Genomic DNA, 21,521 nt, shown 5'->3' with positions numbered 1-21,521 from the left:
CTTACAGTGCCCTCCAAAAGTATTGGAACACATGCTTAAAGTTAATTATTATATGGCTCTCTAGAATGTTGAGGGAGCTCCCATTCACTTTGAATGGGCCTCTCAACGTTCTACCGGTCCGTTATATCTGCTTATTCCACTGCTCGGTTGAGTTCCCCATTGTTCTGCGTTCTATAAGGGTGTGCATTAACTTTGAATAACCGCACGGCTATGAAGTAGTTCCATTGTTTTTGACCGTATTACACTTGAATATTAATTCGCCAAACTTGTTGTGAAGTTTAAATGCACTGTCACGTTACATACAAGCTGTAAAATACAGACGTTCAGATCATAGTAACGTTTAGCATATGACAGAGGTGTCATTTAGCTAGTTAGGTGGCAGTAGGCTAAGAAAAATAGCAATCTTTCAAAGTTAACGTTGATCAGAATCTTGGGATATGCCAGCTTGACAACGGGAGATTAGAACTAACGACTGGCTTTTGGCCATAGCAACCATCCATTTAGAACTAGTAACCGCAGTTTGAGAAATTAGTTGAAATGTGTCTGGGAAAAGTAGTTCTACAAACAAAACAGTTCTAGCGATTAAAACATTTAAATTAGCACCGGAAACGAGCACAACGCAGTGGCAACAGTGGAATAAGCGGGATAATGGACTTCACGCCGTGCGGTTATTCAAAGTTAATGCACTTTTCTAGACGGAACGTCCCTCCGCTTCGCGTCGGGCCGTATCACCGTCTAGAACGTGCATTAACCATAGACTGTAAAAGGCATTAACTTTGAATAACCGCACGGCGTGTCGTCCATTATCCCGTACATATTGACCGCTCCGAAGGTATAATGACCGCTGCCAATGGCAACGGGTTCACTCCGCCACGAAATGGTAGTCAAGTCATTGCTAGACACATTGAGATAAGTTTATTTTCTCGTTTTGGCAAGTAGCCATATAATAAGCGCGATAATGTATAGAACGCCGGTCATTATCTGAAAATAATTCCCTTCAGTACGAAGCAAAACCCCTCCGCTGCGCGTCGGGGTTCTGTCCGTCCTGTCGGGAATTATTTTCCGATAATGACCGGCGTTCTATACATTATCCCTTACATATCAAATCATCTTTTGGAAATTGATCTTAATGCCTTAAATGAAACAATGAGGAAATGTTCAACCTTTAAGGACATCAATTTTCTATGTGAATGAATAATGTATTGTAAATAAATAAATGTTTTCCTTAAAATACAAGGGTCATAAGTATTGGAACGCCCATGTTAAATTCCCATAGAGGATTTTTATTTTTATTTTTAAAGGTTAGTTATTTCATGGATCCAGGACACTATGCACCCTGATAAAGTCCCCTTGGCCTTTGGAATTAAAATAACCCCACATCAACACTATACCCTTTAGCTGTTAGCTATTTAGCTGGTTTGAATTGCATTGAGCTCAAGCATGCCAAACTCTTAGTATCTGAACTTTGCTGCAGATTTAGATGAGGGTGCAAATGTGCCAAAAAATCAGAAGGAATTAAAATAGCCTTTGGAATTAAAATAGCCCCACATCATCACATACCCTTCACCATAGCTAGAGATTGGCATGGCGCTTTTTCCAGTAGGCCTATTAGCCTGTTTGATTTGCATTGAGCTCAATGAGCATATTTAAAAACATGTGTCATTTTAAAATAAGTTTCACCTTATATTTCAAGACATGTTTCACCCTATGTTTAAATGTATTTAGAAATATATTTCAACATACAGTATATTCTAACATATTAACATACAATCTTAAAAATATATACACAATATATTTATTTTGTGTATGGAATATTCCATCTCTCCTCATACCTACTCATACTGTCTCATCTTTAGGAGAGAGAGAGGCGTGTAAACCAGGGTTGCCCACGCCGATACCAGCAGGATTCTACTTGCATGATGTTTGGACATCATTTGTGTGTGCCACCCGTCACTTCGATGCAGGGAACACAACAAAATGTCTGAAGGACAAGCACATCTATATAATGGGAGACTCCACTACCAGACAGTGGTATGACTTCATCATCAGATCCGTGCCTAGTAAGATACATAAACATACACATATTTATACGCCGAAATGTTATATAGGTACACACACGCACACACAGATAAATAAGAAATATACACTCACCCACCTATAAAAGTCGCCCATTCTTCTCTGTTACATGATGAAATGGGGCTTTCCAACGATACTATGCACTTGTCTGTACAATCAAGTATGCAAATAAAATAAAAAACAAAATCATAAACTTAAATCAAATTGTCAGATGAAAGAGGAGACAGAGTTACCCACTGACACCAAAAACATTGGTTCAACAATATCAACAATATCATATAGCTCAGCCTACCAGAGCGCACCCATTACTCTCATTTGAATTACTCACGGACTTGTGATCGGATAGATACAGGAGACAGAGCTATCAATTGATAACAAGTACATCCTTCCAGGTTATAACACAGACGAAGTGACAGCAAACTAATAACTTCATATACTTACCCCACGCTTTTGTGTTTTTTTGTAGCATAGTATGTTCATAATCCACTGCTATCATGTGTTTCTCTATGGCAAGGCATGTTCATAATCCGGTTTTGAGATCCTAGAAAATTCCTGCATGATATTTGTGATGGTCGCAATAGCGACAACACACTGAAGACTCTGACTCTCCCTTTTCCACTGAGTTTTATAATGTTTGTTTAATTATATGCTTACTTTCTTATACATCTTCCAATGTCTACATGCATTCATATTTACACACACTTTATGTTTAGCAACATTGCATGGCAACCAAGTAAACACCTCGCAGACAATATGCAACATAGTTACTTTATTGATTAATTTAACGGTTCATGATTGAGTAGATGAGTGCATGCGTCTTAATCAATTGTGTTCTGTTAGTTCTAAGGTAACATTTCTTTGGCTTCATTTACCATTATGTATGCGACGTTTCTGTTTGAGTGCGGCCAAAGATACTTAAGGCGGAGCAAGACACGTCGTCGTAGTTCATGTCTATGGGCGCAAAACGGGGGTTCACTTCCTCTGAATAAAGGGGGTGTGTCATGCGTGTCATGTCCATAGACTTCAATGGAACCAGGGGGTCAGGATTTGACTGGTTAGCTTCGCCGATTAGCAAAGCACTTCCTCGTCGCCATTTTCCAGAAATACATCATGTCCGGTGCCGTTTTCCCTGCGTTTTCCTCATGCTGATTGGTGGCTGTTCCACTCTCAGCTCACGCACGAGCTTAGTGTGGGCACGAGCTCTCGTTCTGTACCTTACGTCAGTCAGTAACCTGGCACTTAATTGGCTAAGTAAAACGGCACCGGAAACAAGCCTCTTGAAACGCCATGTTGAAGCCTGAAAAAATCGTTCAATTTTGGCACATTTCACTAGCCTAGCATTCCCATTGAAATGAATGGGGGCGGGACTTGTTCACTTTCTCCAGTTCTTATAATACCTCCATGAATGGAACAGCTCTGCATAAAGGGGGATTTTGCCCCCCCCTCCCTCTTGCGATTCGGGTTCCAGGAAGTGGCTTCTCATGAAGTATCTTGCTCCGCCCTTAATGATCTTTGGCCGCACCAAAGATCATTAAGGGCGGAGCAAGATACTTCATGAGAAGCCACTTCCTGGAACCCGAATCGCAAGAGGGGGGGTCAAAATCCCCCTTTATGCAGAGCAGAGGCACCAACTGTTCCATTGAAGTCTATGGGCATAAATCAGAATTTCATGCATATGCTAAGATCTTGGTTCTCTAGAGTTAGGAATGTGAATTTTGGCCACGGTTTCAACCCCTTCTGACCACTTCAGGTACATTTTTAGCATTTTTGAGCATTCCAGTCTGGAGAAAATTTACTTTATATCAGGTGTGCCCCTGTTATTTATTCTGCTGCTGTTGGCTGGTTGCTACGTACGTACGCTCTGCCTTGACAACACATTCGCCGGCAGCTGAACCAAATCCTGCTTTGTGCTAATGATGATCAGATGGCGCTGGGGTAACTTAATGAGAGCAGTGACATATTTCCAGTATTCCATTGATATTTTCATTCAATTCCTTGAAAGTGTAGGCTACATGCTTTGTATGTGTTATTTTCCATATTAGAATTATTAAATGTTATTAGAAGGCTTGAAAGAGCAGCAAGATTATTTTAGAACACCATCAATTCATCTGGTCCCTTTAGGTGTACTAATCAAGCAACTGATCTATTGCATTGATAATCGGGTGCTTGATTTTATACACCTATGGAAAGGGACCTGATGAAACCCATAGACCTCTGAAGTTCGCCTACAAAACAGCTACCATCTTTGCCCAAATAAGGAGTTCAGGTATCTTGAGATTTTTTCTATGGGAAAATAACATCATTTTCAATTATCGCACCTGTTAAACTCTCACGGGGATGATGACATTTGAAATGCAGACTTTTTTCGCTATGCAGTTTTGTCCAGTGCCGTCTAGTGGATACTGTGATCTTCGGTAGGTGAAGACGGCACACTTTGATCTTTGCTACCCCAGAGCTAACTTACAATGCAACTTGCCATAGGCAGTTAGCTTCAATTAACTCCCGGTTCTCCTTATATGGGCAAAGATGGCAGCTTTGGATCCTTTTTGTAGGCGAACTTCCCGGTTCTCCTTATATGGGCAAAGATGGCAGCTTTGGATCCTTTTTGTAGGCGAACTTCAGAAGTCTATGAATACGTTAATAGGCGAGTTCATGATGGCTGCGCAGCACAAGATGCACGTGGTTAAAAATCTGTCCACGATGGTCTAGATGGGTGTGTTTACGACTCGGCAGTCGATATCACATGGCCTCAACTTATCGCAGGGGCAAGGCGGGGCAAGGCGGCTGCTGAGCAGCGGCACAGCAGCTCTCTAGGTACTGCGGAGCCTAGACCCGCCTAGACCCTGCCTTCATGACGTCAGGACTTTGCCCTAATTGGCTTTTACATCCCTGACCTATGTGCAGGTGTTTAGATGCCTCTTCATATCCACAAGGGTCCGTGCCTCATGTTTCGTCACATGGTCACATCTAGACTACGGGAAGTAGAGAGTGTACAACTTCATAGCGTTTGTATCCCCTCCCCTGCTGTCACCGGCAGCTCTCGCTGCTGCAAGAGGTCATTTGGAGTTAAACTTGAACGCGCCTATTCACACGCAATGACACGCCTCTTTACAGAGGAAGTGATCCCCATTTTGCGCCCATTGACATGAACTACGACCAATTATCTTGCTCCGCCTTAAGGATCTTTGATTATATATTTCTTGGCGGAAGAATGATTATCTATGAATACATCGTTAAATTTTTTGTTGTTGTGCCTTTGTTTCATGAAATCTTGCTAAATCGACGTAGTAACCGTTTCAGAAAAGCAATAAGCCACTCGAGACAGCTAAGGGGGTTTTCGGCACTCCGCTTCGTCCTAACAACTCCCCTTAGCTGTTCGATTATTCAGTATAAACCACGGCCTCTCGGGGCTTATTGTTTAACTATACAATATGATACAGGGCCCCAAAATGCAATTCAGTTCTTAGTTAGTCTCATTTAATTTTCCATTCTATAGTATCGAGTTCTAGAATTATCAAATATGTAGGCTATAAAAGACTGCAGCAAAGCTTATGTTGTTGCCTTATGGCATGAGAAAAAAAAATTGTCATTGGATATATTTTCCAAAGACTTGACTCATTGAAAGACTGAACAAACATTTTGAGATTAAGAACTTTGCCAAATGTCTCTAAACAAAATCACTAGGTCAATTATAAGATAGGCCTATCTATACATTCATGTCACCCTCTAGGCTACTTAGCTGCTAAAACAATTACTCTGGTGTAGCTGTAGCTCTTGGTAAAGAGTGTCTGGTAGGGGTGTAAAGATTCACCGATATGTAACCCATTGGAACAACGTTATAGGATGCGAGCGCCTCGGAAGGCGAACCCCCGGCAGTAAAAGGGGAAACATCCAAGGGCTGAATACTTTTGTATAGGCACTCTATATCATGCCGATAAAGTGAATATCATTGTGTTTATCTATTGAATATCGCGCGAAAGAATGGTTGTCACACTTTCTTTTAGTCTCAAAGAACTCACACTAGTAACATTAGATTATCCATCACGTTATCTCTCCCTCACAGCTCTGAAGCGCATGAACCTACACACTACTGGGAATAATGGGCCCCATATGGCTGTGGACGTGGAGAACAATATCGACCTGCACTACCGCTCACATGGCAACCCCCGCCTCAGCTTTAGCTGGCAGATCATGGCAGATATGCACTACATTAGTAACGAGATAGACGGCATGGCTGGAGGACCGCACACTGTTATCGTCCTCAACATGTTTGCACACTTCACCACCTTCCCTTTATCCTACTTTGCCTATCGGGTGTCCCTGATCAGGCGTGCAGTTGTGGATCTGTTGAGACGTGCGCCAGAGACCAAGGTCATCATCAAGACAGCCAACACTGGGCGCAAGGTGAATTCTCTGAGCCCTTTACTCTTATGTGCGGCGGAATCTAGAGAGTAGATTAGACTCAAATGAGTGTGTCTGTATGTGTTTGCATCCTTTTGTTTATCTGTCCATGTTTGTGCTTGAGTTTGCAGAGAAGAGATTTCCCTATGTAAAATACTAATATTATATTAATATCTAATGTCAACAATTTGTGTGAATGTGTGTTGCAGGATTTCCATCACACTGATTGGCTAACTATGCAGCTTGACCAAATCCTGCGAGAAACATTCCATGATGTTGGAGAAGTCTACATTTTGGATGTGTGGCAGATGACTGCCTGTCACTATAACACAGAGAACATCCATCCTGGTCCAGTGATCATCAAAAATCAAGTCGATATTCTTCTCTCTTTTATCTGCCCCACGTGAGAAGAATGTTTCTCCTGGCTATACTGTCCTCTCTGTGTCTGTTTACTGTGGCTATGTTCAGATTGTCAGCCCAAATCTGATTTTTGTCAGAACACCAAACCAGAACAGCAAAAAAAGGTTTTCCAGACACTAGCTGATCAAGCGCCTTTACCAGCCAATCAGTTTGCTTGACCACTCTGCTACAAGGAAGCCTGTGCACAGGCAAATATCCATCTTTCACAGTGTTGTTTAGAACATGTAAGCCTACTGCAACACATTACCATGTTTTTTTTTATTCATAGGGCCTTATCTCACACCCAACACAATGCACATTATGGCACCAAGCGTGACACAAGCATTGTTCTTATCTAACACCCAACGCAGTGATGATTTTGTGATGAAGTGCTTGAGAGTGCTTGATATATCTAGTACGGAGCCTGCGAAGAGTCACATTGGTGAGTATTTTTGAACTGCACTTTTTTCGTTCCATCGCAATAACTTGTATGTGTTCCCTTGCATATTTTTTTTTCCCGGTCAACTTGGGCTCCGTACAGTAGCCAAGGCTAAATCAGGTTAATGCGCTGTCAACTCCTCACCTCTCATGCTGGTGTAGGCTGGCCTACAGTTCGTTTGTATATTGTTGTATGTGAGCCCCAGTTTAAAGTAAAACTTAATAATGTCCAGATTGTCCATGACATGAGTTTTAGCCGAACTGCAGTCCAAGTAAACCTGTATAGAGCCCAAGTTGACAGGAACGAAAAAATATGCTAAGGAACACATACAAGTTATTGTGAGGAAACGCAAAAGTAATTGCGAGGGAAAGCAAAAGTGTGGTTAAAAAATATTCAGACATGACCCTCCCCAGGCTCCATAGTCTAGTGTAATATATAAAGGAAAGTGAATGAAACTATTGATTAAATATATTGTTCAATTGACAATAAACTACAGTGTACACTATAAAGTGAACTCAACAAAGTGAAGACTCACTCATCAAACTTTACGTTTTATTTTTACTGGCTGTACTGTATGTGTGTGTGTGTGTGTGTGTGTGGACGATAAGCAGGATGAAATGTTTTACTCCTTTCCTTATTCTCTCCTCATGAGTTCAAGGCATTGTGATGATAAAATAGGTAGATTTTGGTAGTTGGGTCTTCTCATGTAGCCTTGGCAACTAGCCATCTTGTGTAGGCCTGAATAATATGAATGTATGGACTCACCTCAACGTGAATTTTGCAATCATTTAACCCACCATGGGTAATGCTAAAGTCACTATTACAAAAAGTGCAGCGTGTAAGACTATCATTACAGTTTTACTATGACACAAGGGTAAACTACACTTTTGTGTAGTCTGATGTGAAATGGGTCTTGTCACACGACCAAGTACTGTATGGTGAGACAAAATAAAACGTGGTGCATTTCTAAGCAGTTAAGAGGGATAACTATATTGTGTGGCGCACTCTTGCACTTTCAATTTCACTTTGGAGTGAGGATATTACTGCACAGAGTCTAAGTGCTCCCAATATTACTCCGCCACACAATATACAGTAGTTATCCTTTTACCTGCTTAGAAATGCACCACGTTTTATTTTGTCTCACCATACTTGGTCGTGTGACTACTTGTGTAACTGTATTTTAATAGAGAAAACATGGAGGTGTTTGGTCACTTCTAACTTCATCTCTATTTGGATCCTAATGAATGCATTGGGCTAGCTAAGTGCTATCAAAGTTGCGCCGCGCGCCAGAGCCAGTGAGTGCACGCATTGAAACGTGAGAGGTATGTATCAACTCGTCTTAATTAAGCGAATAACATAGCTTATTATGAAAAAACGGTGAGGTGTTCCTTTAACTTTCGTTTTCGGTGCGTCACCGGCCAATAGTGTGCCAGGATGGCCGTTTCTGATTGGAGCCAAAGGTTCTGGCAGTAAACAGCGAAAATAGATCTGCTAGTTTCCAGCCTGAGCTGCTGGGCGAAATTCCCGGTAGTTCAGGCAGGGTTCACCCAGCCTAGGATCACACTATCTGCTACACGGAACACAAAAAGTGGCTGTGACTAGTTTCCTAAATAATGACTTTATTTACAGCTTACTGTACCACAGATACAATTCACACAACAGAGAGCACATTCAGTGTACACACTGCACATAAGAAAATATACTTTGAACATATACAACAATTAAATGAGTTTACATTTTCATAAAATGAAAGTACACACAATAATGAGCTTTAAAATAATTCTAGAAAATATAGAAAAACAACAACAACATAATAACAAGGGTACCCCCAGTTCTTTATAAAGCAATCCCACTGATGATCTATGTAATCTGACCTACCAGTTGTCCTACCAGTTGGTGGACAGTCTGATAAAAGATGGCACTGAGCCTCAGACTGCTGCAGGTGTTATTAGAGCAGACCTGATCTGTGATTTCCCATGATGCCTACTGAGCTCCAGTCTCAGAGAGGGGTAGTGGGGGTGGCCGGGGTGGTCGGGACCGTGATGGGGTGCAGGCCCAGATCCAGGGAGGGGGGCTCCTCAGGCTCAGGGGGACTCTTCTTCTGGGCCTCCAGCTTCTCCGTCAGCTGGGTGTAGAGCTCCTTCACAGGCTCACTGCACTGTAGGGCCACAAGAGTTATTGATGCGTTAATTCTGACACCATATCGGGGGAGCACAAACACTCATAAAAAGTCACCAGATTGTCTGTTTCATTTTTTGATTTCCAGGTATTCTACGATGTTCTGGACATATGTGTTGGTCCCCTGTCTTTTGGTTGTTGATGTTTGATGCTACATTACATTACATTACATTTGGCTGACGCTTTTTAACCAAAACAACTTTCAACATGGTAAAAAAACATTTTTAACCTTTTGTTTTTTCTAACAACAATTTTACAACAATAAACAAAAAACAATAAGTGCATCAATGAGTGTAGTAAGTGCATCAATGAGTGCAATTGTCTGTAGGATCAGCAAGACTTGTAAGTAGTGCTAGAACTGATGTTGCATCACTCTGTGTGTAACATTAAACTGATATTTCTGGGATGGCTGCTTAAGACAAATCTCCACTTGGGTACAGTAAAGATATAAATCGGCTCACTGTTCAGGTCAATTGCAAGAAATGTATCAGCATTTCTGGTAATGAACACGTTATTTTAATCCACCCTATCTGTAAAACTAAACCTGAAGCGCAAAAAGGGGACCTGCGAAGTTGCGAACCCAGAACATACAGCATTTCTGCATGACTAAAACTAGAGGTTAGGGACTGATAAACCACCAGTGACATTTTGAGCAATATAAAGCCAGGGTTGCGTAAATATATATCAGTATTCAGTGACAAACCACACTCTTAGACAAACCTGTTTAGGAGGCTCGAGAGTCTTCACTAGGGTTTCCATGACGGAGGGCTGCACTTTCAGACAGAGGTGGTTCAAAAGGCGTAGTGTGTGCCTGTGCACATTCTCCTTGCTGTGATGTAGACATGTAGATATGGGGGTTCAGGGGCAGAGAGAGGGGGGAAAAAAACTGTCAAAAGCCATACATTCATTACAGTAATTTCCTGTGTATTAGCTGCAGGACAGTGTTTTATGCAAGTTAAAATGAACAAACCCATATTAATACCATACTAATTTCCCCAGTGTAATAACCTCATAGCTGAAGAACAGGGCTCCAGACTAACTTTTTGCATTGGTTGAACTGGTGCGCCTAGCTTTTTTTTTTAGGTGCACCAGCACAAAATTTAGGTGCACCCACATTTTTCCTTGCACCGCCTTTAGCGCCAAAAGGTCACCTTTTATCGCTCTCCTTTCATATAATGTGAATGATTTTTTAACAATAAGGCGTAGAAAAAGTGTGTCTTTATTTCTATATATATATATATGTGTGTGTGTGTGTGTGTGTGTTCATATAATTCTTTAGGCCTATATATTCTATATACGGAAATTTCTGATATTCATGACATGACTATTCATATTACAACTCCGCCTCTTTAATTCAGCTGTCGGCTTGAAGCCTCAAAATATTGTAAACAAAGTAGGCTAGGCTAGTATAGTTGGCTAGCTTATTATAGTCTACTGGTTGGACTGTTCAGCTTCCCCATGTGTGTTTAAGTTTCAAGGTAGGCTAATACCTTTTCTCCTCGGGACAAGCCCTTTTGAGTCTTGGAGTTGGTCGGAAAACATTGACATGATCAGTCAACTTTGAATGCAAGAGTTTTAATAACATTTGTGCAGTATGCTATGATGCTAACCGGATTTTATTATAATTTTAGTTTGTCGTCTTCTATGCGTCATTGCTTTCACGATTCTGAATGAGCATGTGAGGGGCAGGTGTCCATTGAGCGCGCACGAGAGAGAGAGGGAGAGCGAGAGCGAGAGAAAGCGGGCCAAGGAGAGGGGGTTTACTTCTACACAGTTTGGATAACTTGCACGCATAGTCTACAATGAAAACGTGTGAAAGAAATGTATGCTTTCACCCGAGCAGCGTCAGGTGCACCAGTGCGACCTAGAATTTTTTTCAGGCGCACTCTTAACATTTTTGGTCGCACTCTGGAGCCCTGAAGAAATTTTGCCAAATCAATGTATAAGCCGCTGCTATTAGTTGGGAAATTACAGAACATTTCTAAATGCAACACTAAATTGTACTGACAAAAGGATACTTAACAGTCAATCTTCTAATTTTTTTATGAATGTGCCTTTGCATGCTTGACAATACCTGGAGCAGGAGGTCAGTAGAAATGTGTCAAAAACAGCAGCGCAAAACTCTTCCGCTCCAAACTCGTCGGACAGCAGAGTCAGGTGACCAGTCAGGAGATGCAGAAAGATGTCTCCAAATGCTGCGTCATTGTGAGTCTCCACTAGCAATAAGGGAAGAGAGGAGACATTTGATTATAGTCCAGAGGGTGTACATTTTAACTGTCCACATATGCACTATGCTGCCTGATTTCAAATTGGACCACAACCAAGACGTTAAAAAAAAGTTGTACCAAAATGTCAAGTCAGTCTGAACAATGTGTCCTATGGGCGACACTCGACATTGAGTTGAAAAACACATATTGCCATCCAATTGTACACACAAGAATATCAACAAGCCTTGCAAAAAGTGGCCAATGGTCTCTGGAGCCCTCTATAGTCAATATGAAATACATAATGATGACTGTTGTTATACATTGGACAAGGTCCAAAACGAAGCAATTAATGCAAATATTGGAAGGAGTTTCTTCCTTTTGTGTGAATTCCATATACTGGTACTTACCTAGAGCAGGAAGCAATCTCTGCAGGGCATTTTTGTTCCTCTGCTTGGCAATGTGGAGCACATAATACAGACCCATCTCACAGGCAACTCTGTTCTCCTGAAGAAACCTGAAGTAGAGAGATGCCCAGTAACACATGTCATCATGACACATAGTTGATTCACAGCAGAATTATGAAATACCTTTCCCTGCAAGAAATGGGCTTGTTAAGGGGCACAGACCACAGACATCACAAGCAAGTATTTAAATGACGAATGATGTTATTCCCCTCTCTGGTTGGGCAAAGGTCTTTGTTTTGTGCAAGGGCATTACTGTGCATGTAGATTAAGGCAATTATGGTGCAGCCTTAAGGGACTGGCGTACTTAGTGAAGGTGTCAGGCAGAAGGGTGGGGTAGGTTATGGAGGTCTTCTCCTCACTCGGCAACTTCTGCTCCACAGTGAAGGTGTAGTCGTCCACCACTATTGACATCATGGCGGGCAGAAAACGAGTAACCACCTCCAGTTCCTAGGGTAAACAGGAATTTTGTTTCATCCTAGATCCCACTGAGTCACATGAACACATTTCTCCAAACTCCATGAGTGCACGCGATGAATCATCATACCAGTCGAGGCTCTTTGAAAACTTGACTGTCGATCATGTCCCACGCGCCTTGTCCCAGACACAGCATTCTTAGTAGTAGCAGTAGGTCTGGGCTGTCCTGTTCTCACACAGGCGCATACACAATGAAAGATGAATGCAAGAGACTAATACATTTTAAAACATATTGGCCCTCATTTATGAAATGCACGTACGACCAAAATCAGGCGTAAAACAGGCGTACACTTGTTTCCATGCAAGGTATGGCATTTATCAATGTGAACGTGATCGGATCTATACGCTCAAATCTCATGTCTAGTCTGAACTTGCGTACACAAGTTTTTCAGGCGGCATAGCACTGTGCAGCAGTAAATCGCCGGTGGATTACAAAGTTGAAGAGTTGAATTTATGGACTATCTCGGACATAACACCTTTCCTGTACATGTGCAGCCTATTTGCTGTAATGTAGCATATTATATTGACACATTTGATGGCTTAGAATAGCCATAGGAGATGGTTATACTTTCTCTTTGGCAAACGCAACATTTATGAATTATATATTTTAAATTATTTTCGAAGGGCAAATTTCAGTGTCGTATGGTTTTGTAATGAATGTACTTATAGTATGATGCGTTCTCTCTGCGAAAATAAAGTCTGTTGGGCTTAAATTGCTCTAGTTTCCCGCCTTCCTTGATGACAGCTTCTAGCTGTCAAAATTAACAAGGTTCAGCTGGACGTCACTGTGGCTCGAGATCACTAATGATCTCTTTTGGACGTATAATGCACCTTCATGTCGTAAATTCTAGGGGCGAGGCCATTAAAACGAGCATATATAGGGGCGTGATATTTAAATTAAGCTTGTTTCCAGCCGCCACATTTATCAACACACGTTTATTCTTACGCTAGAATTAGAGTGATACGAAAGTTTGATGAATCACACGTGAGCCTTGTCGTAAGATGGTTTCTGCACTCGGTTGATAAATGAGGGCCACTTAGTGTAATGAGTAATGACATTAATTAAGTATGTTTACAGCTCCTTACCCTGGGAAGAGCATCCTGGCTAAGCAGCTCCTGCAGATTTCTTACAGTACTCAGCACCAGGGTGTTACTGGCAAATGGGTCACAGAGTATCATAGAAAGATCCCTAAAAGAGAAGTGAATAAATGTAAAGGACTGTGCAATGCTAGCCAAAGGTGATATGAAATGCAACGGGTTGGGTTTTGGCCATGAATTGTTTTTCATACCCCAGTACTTGTTCCTGCCCTTTCTTGACCCCGTCCAGAAAGCCTTGCAACTCTCTGGCTCTCTTGGCGTCAACAAACTTTTCCCTGATGCATGCATCCAGACACCAGGTGAACTGTCGAAAGACAAGAATCAATAACAAATGAGAAATACAATTTCCAAATGCTATATTATGACACAGACAAGCGACAAACCAATTATCATAAAACAAAGCTATTTTTCCATATTTTCTTGCTTGGATGAGTGGCATCAAAAGCTATTACACTTCAGCATCTTATTATCCAGGCTGAAACAGACAAAACTGGAAAACATTCGGGGACTCTTATTGGAGGTTGGACACAACCAAATAGATTCACACATACACACACACACCACTGACTGTAAAGTCACTGACACACAAATTCACCCTTACCTTATGACAAGGATCAACTAAACAGATCTCACTGATGTCAAGGTCATGAAGGGACATGAGAAGCTCTGCCCGCAGAGTACAGTAGTGGACGTTGCGTGTCCGCAGGAAAAGTGTGCGCAGAAACTGCAGCACCATGTCATACAGCTTTACATTCTTCCCGATCATCTGGGTCAGTTTTAGTACAACCTGGAAGCAAAGGGCAGAAACACGGCCTTTAACATTGAGGGAGATAACACATGCTTCTTCTTCACAGGATTGGAAGAAGACACCTCAATTCATCAAGTCCTATTATCCAAGTTAAGTGTACTGATTTAGTTTACCTCTCCTTGGCGTCGTGTCTTGGGTGAAGGACTAAAGAAGTTATGCAATATAGAGAGATCACTGCTAAAGAGTGCAGCCTCTTTCTCCACAATATACTGCTTCAGCAGAGGGGACACTTCGTCTCCAAACAGAGCCTGGTTGTCCTGCCAGATCTGTCTTTTCACTTCAACAGCACAGACCTTGTAGAGCTCTTTATCAGCCATCACCTGTTTCAGCTTTTTCTCAGGGACCTAGGATTTAGGTTTGAAACGGGGTATAGGTCAAAGAAACAGACGAAGTGGCAATTGTTTCACACTCCTCTTTATTTCAACAGTTGTGGCCACAGTTTCTTCCTGTTGGAAATGTCTGTTACTTACCTTTGGCAGGTGTTTGAGAACCTGCATAACTACAGGCTGAATGGAGGGCATCTTCACTAGGGGAAAACTTTTCTCCAATAACTCCTCCAGTTTAGAATACCTAAACATCCCAGGAGTTTAACACATTAAAATGCATCGCAATTCGCAAATATGGTTCTATTGTGATATTTCAAGGATCTCAGGTCAGTACAGCTTACCTATCCTCCTCCTTTCCTTCCGCTATTGTGGCGACTCGCTCCATCAACTTGTCACGCAGTTCGTCAAAAACCGACTGATGGAACTCGAGTCTTGGAGTACCATGAAGATCCAGAAATGGTAGAGCAGACTGCAGCGTTGGCAGCAATATGCCATTTTCCATCTAGATCAAAAATCATCAATGGATTGCTACCGTTACCACCCATGGGGCAAAAAGGGTTTTACAGACATGGAATGTTGCAAAAGGTTGTGACTCAGAAATGACATTCTAGGACCTTCAAGAACCACAACCTGGGTGCACAACCTACTAACTACTGGAAATCATCAAGGGTTTAAACTATGCAGCCCCTAAGGCTGCTTGCAACACTTCAGCAGAGAAGTTTTGAATATTCTAGCACTAAATTTAATTTATGTGCAACAACCTTTTACAACATCCCATGTCTGATTTCTGTGGAAAAAAATGAGATTTTACCGTTCGCAAAATAGTCAAGACGAAAATACCTGCACGACTACAATACAACATTAATGAGATATTACTTAAATGATGGTGTGTGGTGGCCTACAAACCAAGTGAACTGACACAAAACAAACAATTATCTCCGTTCTTCCTTTCACTTAGGCTACTGTTGTTTAACCCGCATAGTTTAGATAACAATGACATGCTGCATTAACTAACATTACGCTAATGAACGGATGCTAGCTAACTAAAATGTGTGTTGGCCATACAGATAATTTGCGACTCCGAAGGAATAATTCAAATAAAAACAAAAAAAGACTTTCATTAGTAAGAGCAAATACTAGTTGAAGAAGAGACTAGTTAATCGTGACAGTGACGTTAGGTAGCGTTAACGTAACATTACCTGAAACTGGTCAATGGCTTTCAGTGGTTCTGTGCAGTTTGTTAGAGTTTCTTTCAAATCTTCGCCATTAGATATGCCCAGTTCACTTAGCCCCGCAAACATTTTCACCTCTTTGTAGAGGTGTTTCCTGTATAGTTGGAAAATATTCAACTGTGCATACACCTAAATATGTATCCACAACGTTAAAACTGTCACTTGTTGTTGGTATTGTTCAAGTGAATCACACTTCCTGAGCATGCAACTCTGCAAGAGTCTCGTGTGGATGCGTGCATTCGCAGACATAGTTCCGCTGCGCACCACTCTCTGTAATTGTATGCTTTCGATGAGAACGAAATTCCACTTGAAAGACTTCGTCTTTCGACTTTATTTCACATTTTCAAACAATGCCTTTTGCGCGTATCAATTTTTCTTCTTGAGAGAAAAATCCACGGACTCGGTCAATTTTTTTAACTATTTCATTGGCTAAATTAGGCCTATGCTAACTGCCCTGTTTTATTTTCACATAGGCTACTTTGCAATATAGGCCTACAGTGACATTATTGTGCCACAGTTGGGTAATTCTTCAACTACGGGACTTTTCATGTCCCTGGAAGAAATAAAAAATAAATAAATAAATAAATAAAACCTAGTGTGACCTGTTTTTGTCACACTTACTACTCCCTAAGAGCAACTTTAAAAAATAATCATGGCTCAATTATTCTTATTCTAAGTAATATGAGGTCTTTTATGCATCATTTTTTACTATTTTCCCTCTATCCCAAAGCCAGACTTTTGGTGTTCACCCTCTTCTAAATCAAATTTTGAAATAATGTAGAATTAAATTCCAAATTCTAGAATACAGCCTATTTCAATCATATCATATTGCAGTATTTATTCACATTTTCTTATAAGTTGAAGCCCCGTCCCATGGTTTCACTGTCATTTCCGCAACACTGCACAAAATAGAATCCTGAGATGATGATTTTAGGTTTGTATACCTAGTAGCCTAACTACAGCAATAGATACTCCACAGAGGGTTTTATGGATGGACAAAGGGTGACTTCCAAAGGGGTTAATACAAGGAAGAAAGGTCCAAGTAAAGATGAGTGGAAGTGAGAATATTTTTTATTGGGCGTCATTTCCACTCGGCTCATATTTCATGTGGAAAGCAGTTGGAAAAGCTCAAGGCCATATTGTGTGTTTTTTTTTGTTGTATATCTAATGGTAAGTCTAACAACAAGGCTAAGAAATCTTTGCAGTAGTTTAAGGAGGGGTAAGCTTAAATAAACAGTAGGGGGGGCGGTAGGCAAACTATCATAGGCTACATGTACAGTAGGCTAGTCACACACCCATACACACACGCACACACACACACACACACACACACACACACACACACACACTATACTTGCATGTAAAGCATAAATAAACCTCACGGTAAGCTATGGGACATGTACATTTACATTTAGTATTCTGACAGCTGGTCGAAAGAAACTATCTCTAAATCGTGTGGTGTGGGTGGTAATTCTCCAGTAGCACTTGCCAGAGGGAAGCATACTAGGCTGGCTCTCTGACTAGAAGAATCAGAATATAGAATGTATTTTCTCTCAAATAGGCATAAAGAATCATAATTGGTTTACAGAAAATGTGTCACGTGAACAGTGATACAAAAAGCCATTATGCGTTTAAAATGACACCGGACAAAAGTAGATTCTAATTTGACAACAGCTGGAAGGTTGATTATGCTGCCTCTCAGCAGCTCTCCATAACCAGAAGTCAGGCCTTGTTGTGTTAACCTAGGCCTACTTTTTGTATTTTAAAGTTGAGCTTGTTAGCTAAAATATGTGAAAACAGTCATTGCGTACTCAACAGATTTGAATGGAAATTTGATATTTCACAAAATCCCTGTTTGGTTTTTTGTTATTTCTTGACAATTTCCATTAACTGACAAATTTGTGTTTCGCATATACTGTATAGAGCGTTCATGCGTCTGGGAAGTGGGAAGGTTCCCACTTCTAAACTCCCCACTTCTGAAGTGAAAGTGTTCACTATGTTGAGTGACATGAAAACATTTTGCTGGGAGCTCTCCCAAAGCCCCCAAATCCCACTTTCTCCTGAACACTATATCATCATAATAAGCTCAATCTTTTAAGATTAAACATTAGTATGGGGAGTCTGCACTTTATTTCTACTGCACAAGAGGTGTGATTAATGGGCATCGTTCAAATGACTCTGTACGCTTGGATAGTCCTTTAACCAATCAGACCAACGATCCGGTGCGTCTTTTGGGTAAGCTAGTTTGTGATTGGACCCAAAGGTTGTGTACAGGAAGCATGGTAGATAGATGTGCAGGTAGGGTTTCCAGCCTGAGCAGCTGGGCGGAATCCAAATTCGCCGGCAGGTCAGGCAGGGTTCACCCAGCATACATGAACGCATCAAGTCAAGTCAAGTTTATTTATATAGCGCATTTCATACACAGAGGTCATTCAATGTGCTTTACATAAACAAAAACCAAACAGTAATAGCAGATAAAAGCATAGAGGAGCAAAGAGTAATAATAATAATAGTAATAATAATAAAATAAAAGATAAAAAGAAAGCAAGGCATAGGCCTGCAATAAGCACCTCAAGTGAACACGTCTGACTCACCAACAATGAACCACCGACTCTTGAATGTGACCCGTTTGTGTTAATGGCTGGTCAACACAGCAGATGCTCATCATCAGGACCACTGTGGGTTATTGGGGATGTAGAGTTGGATCATGGAATTCAAATAGCAAGGATCAGATCCAGTAGGCCTAAGTGGCCTGGCCAGAGTGAGGGGCCAATGGAGAATAACTAAGAGGAGTTAACATATCTTCTTTGGCTGATTTAAGATCAGATGTTCTGAATCAACTATAATAGACCTCTGAAGTTCAAAAAAAAAAAAACGACTTTCTTTACCCATATAAGGAGATCATTTTATGATGGGAAAATAAATGATCACACCTGTTAAACTCTCGCAGGGACAACGAAATTGGAAATACAGACGCTTTCCTTAACACACTTTTGTCCTATGCCTTTGAGTGGATACTGTGATCTCCGGTACGTGAAGGCGTCACACTTTGATTTTTGCTACCCCAGAGCTAACTTGCGATGCAACTTTCCATTACGTTAGTTAGCAAGTTAGCTCTGGGGCCGGTTTCACTAAGGTAGTTTAGACTGGTCTATGGCTTAGATAGGTCTCTTTATAGATCAGTCTAATGCAAGTAAGCCAGTTTCACAAAAGTTAAGACTATCTAATTTTAGACTATTGAAACTCATTAAAAATGTGTTAACTTTGTTTGGGATGTGGAAAACATCTCTGCTCTCTGGCACAGTGTTTCATAGCATATAGCTTGTACTGTAGAGTATATCAATCCATCCTCACTGTAAGGCAGATTGCGGGTTGTTGTTGACACGGAGTCTTACAAATTCACATAACCTCACATACCTGTTTCATCCACTGCTAATAAAATAAAATACAACGTGCAAGTAACCATAGTATGCAAAATATGTTTCTCACTTTGAATAATCTATCAGGATATGTTACAAAATATATTTTAGGGCATGTATTCGGTAACCCTAACCCTCTCAATACTGTTATCACTCTATTACATTGTTTACAATTTGCCAATAGTGACAAATGCAGAGATTGAGAACAAGTCACAACTAGGACTAGAAAATAATCGAATGGTGCACTGGAGTTTTTAGGACCCGCCCATTTATTTAGGAAGAGAACAGGAAATTAAATTGACCCAATGTTACCCACAGTTTAGTGATCTTAACTCCCATAATTTGTTACAGCTTTGTTAAACCTATATTTTACTAATATAACCTATGAGTTGCTTTTCATCAGTGGGACTGCATCAGATTTAGCCAGATAATGTGGATCGAGGCCACTTCTTTTAGGAGATCTTGGACTGAGTGGCATTGTTCCCTAACTGACACAAACTGCAACAAGGGTCAAACACACAACAGTTTGATTGAAACACTGAGAGAGATAGAGAAAGCAAGCTTCAAAAACACAGAAATGGGCAATTTCCCACTTCATTTTTTTTCTTCTTTCTTTCAGTCCTGACTTTCAGAAATCAATCGGGTATAATGGGTCCAAAAGTCAGATTTGGGCTGGCAATCTGAACATAGTCACAGTGAACAGAGAGAGCAGTCACCAGGACAATCTTCCTGTTTACACGGGGCAGATAAAAGTCAGAAGGATGTCGACTTCATTTTTGATGATCACTGGGCCAGGATGGAGGTTCTCTTTGTTATAGTGACAGGCAGTCATCTGCCACACATCCAGGATGTAGACTCCCATGTCATAGAATGTTTCTCGCAGGACTCGATCAAGCTGCATGTATAGCCAGTTATGGCGATAGAAATCCTGCAAGACACAGACACACATCAGATGGATATTTTGAGCTCAACAACCTACTATGTACCCCTCTCTTCCATGCATGTGGACTGGCTGGATGTGTGATAATCGGTTAGCTAAAGGACTTAGACTACATCCACACAATTCCGTATTCATTTCATTTTCATATATTCCACATAACTGTTCTTTCAAGTTCCTGAAACTGAATGATTTGAAACCTTTTTCACACTCACATTTGAGACACAGCCCTCAGGCCTACAGACGTAGCCTACTGGGTAGCTTATAACCGGAGGGTTGCTGCGGTTCGATCCCCTACCAGTCCACGGCTGAAGTACCCTTTAGCAAGGCACCTAACCCCTCACTGCTCCCCGCGCGCCACTGTTGAGCAGGCAGCTCACTGCTCTGGGTTAGTGTGTGCTTCACCTCACTGCGTATTCACTGCCTGCTGTGTGTGTTCACTAATTCACAAATTGGGATAAATGCAGAGACCAAATTTCCCTCACGGGATCCACTGCAAACTCTCTCTCGCTCACACACACACACAAATGAAAGGAATGGATGCACATAACCTTGCAAGGATGTACACAGACTGACACACTCATTTGAATCTAAGATAGTCCCTAAATTCCAGTAGACATTAGCCGTTTTCAGACAGTTTTTCCGCACATTCTGCGATAATTGCTTGCCGCATTTCTGACAGTAACGGACATTCAGACATGAAGCATATGTGGAATGTAGGCCTATACACCCATCTGTTGTTCACACCTAATTTAGAATTTCCGTCAATTGGACTTTAGTTCGCTGGGCAGATAATGACGCCTAATAGATGCGGCCGCGTATGCAGAGTGCAGTTTTTACACCGGGAGTATGGAGGCTATAGCCTTGCTGCATTACCAGCAGCATGTTAGAGAGATGCAAAACTGTTCAGTGGCATTAGGGCTTTAAATACACATAATACTTCCCTCGATCATCACTGACAAGTGCGGAATGTTTCATTCATGTTGATTGCATTCACATAGCAGCTGTGGCGGCAACATTACGGCAAAATGACTAGGTCAGCAGCAGGAAAAGTTCCGGTAGT

General features: G+C 41.2%; 3 protein-coding genes across 3 annotated transcripts in view; 1 reads left to right on the top strand and 2 right to left on the bottom strand.

Moving 5' to 3' along the window:
* The window catches only part of LOC134088871 (NXPE family member 3-like), a 51,679-nt gene extending 44,064 nt beyond the window's left edge, over nt 1-7,615 (top strand). The window contains exons 6-8 of the mRNA XM_062543034.1: nt 1,857-2,060; nt 6,140-6,480; nt 6,687-7,615. Of these exons, the coding sequence (XP_062399018.1) occupies nt 1,857-2,060; nt 6,140-6,480; nt 6,687-6,884 (743 nt within the window). The 3' untranslated portion in view covers nt 6,885-7,615. The remainder of the gene's footprint in view (nt 1-1,856; nt 2,061-6,139; nt 6,481-6,686) is intronic.
* A 1,299-nt stretch (nt 7,616-8,914) lies between these two features.
* nelfb (negative elongation factor complex member B) lies at nt 8,915-16,328 on the bottom strand. The gene is made up of 13 exons (XM_062543033.1): nt 16,070-16,328; nt 15,212-15,372; nt 15,015-15,114; nt 14,658-14,888; nt 14,338-14,523; nt 13,928-14,040; nt 13,725-13,827; nt 12,709-12,804; nt 12,469-12,611; nt 12,108-12,214; nt 11,568-11,709; nt 10,214-10,322; nt 8,915-9,473 (listed from the first exon to the last, which is right to left on the bottom strand). The coding sequence occupies exons 1-13, from the start codon at nt 16,169-16,171 to the stop codon at nt 9,315-9,317; spliced, it is 1,752 nt and encodes a 583-aa protein (XP_062399017.1). The 5' UTR covers nt 16,172-16,328; the 3' UTR covers nt 8,915-9,314.
* A 2,233-nt stretch (nt 16,329-18,561) lies between these two features.
* LOC134088867 (NXPE family member 3-like) overlaps nt 18,562-21,521 on the bottom strand; it is a 90,614-nt gene continuing 87,654 nt past the window's right edge. The window contains exon 8 of the mRNA XM_062543032.1: nt 18,562-20,449. Coding sequence (XP_062399016.1) covers nt 20,255-20,449 — 195 coding nt within the window. The 3' untranslated portion in view covers nt 18,562-20,254. The remainder of the gene's footprint in view (nt 20,450-21,521) is intronic.

The sequence above is a fragment of the Sardina pilchardus genome, chromosome 8 (genome assembly GCF_963854185.1).
Source record: "Sardina pilchardus chromosome 8, fSarPil1.1, whole genome shotgun sequence".
Lineage (NCBI taxonomy): Eukaryota > Metazoa > Chordata > Actinopteri > Clupeiformes > Clupeidae > Sardina > Sardina pilchardus.
This window is presented reverse-complemented; position numbering and strand designations above follow the sequence as displayed.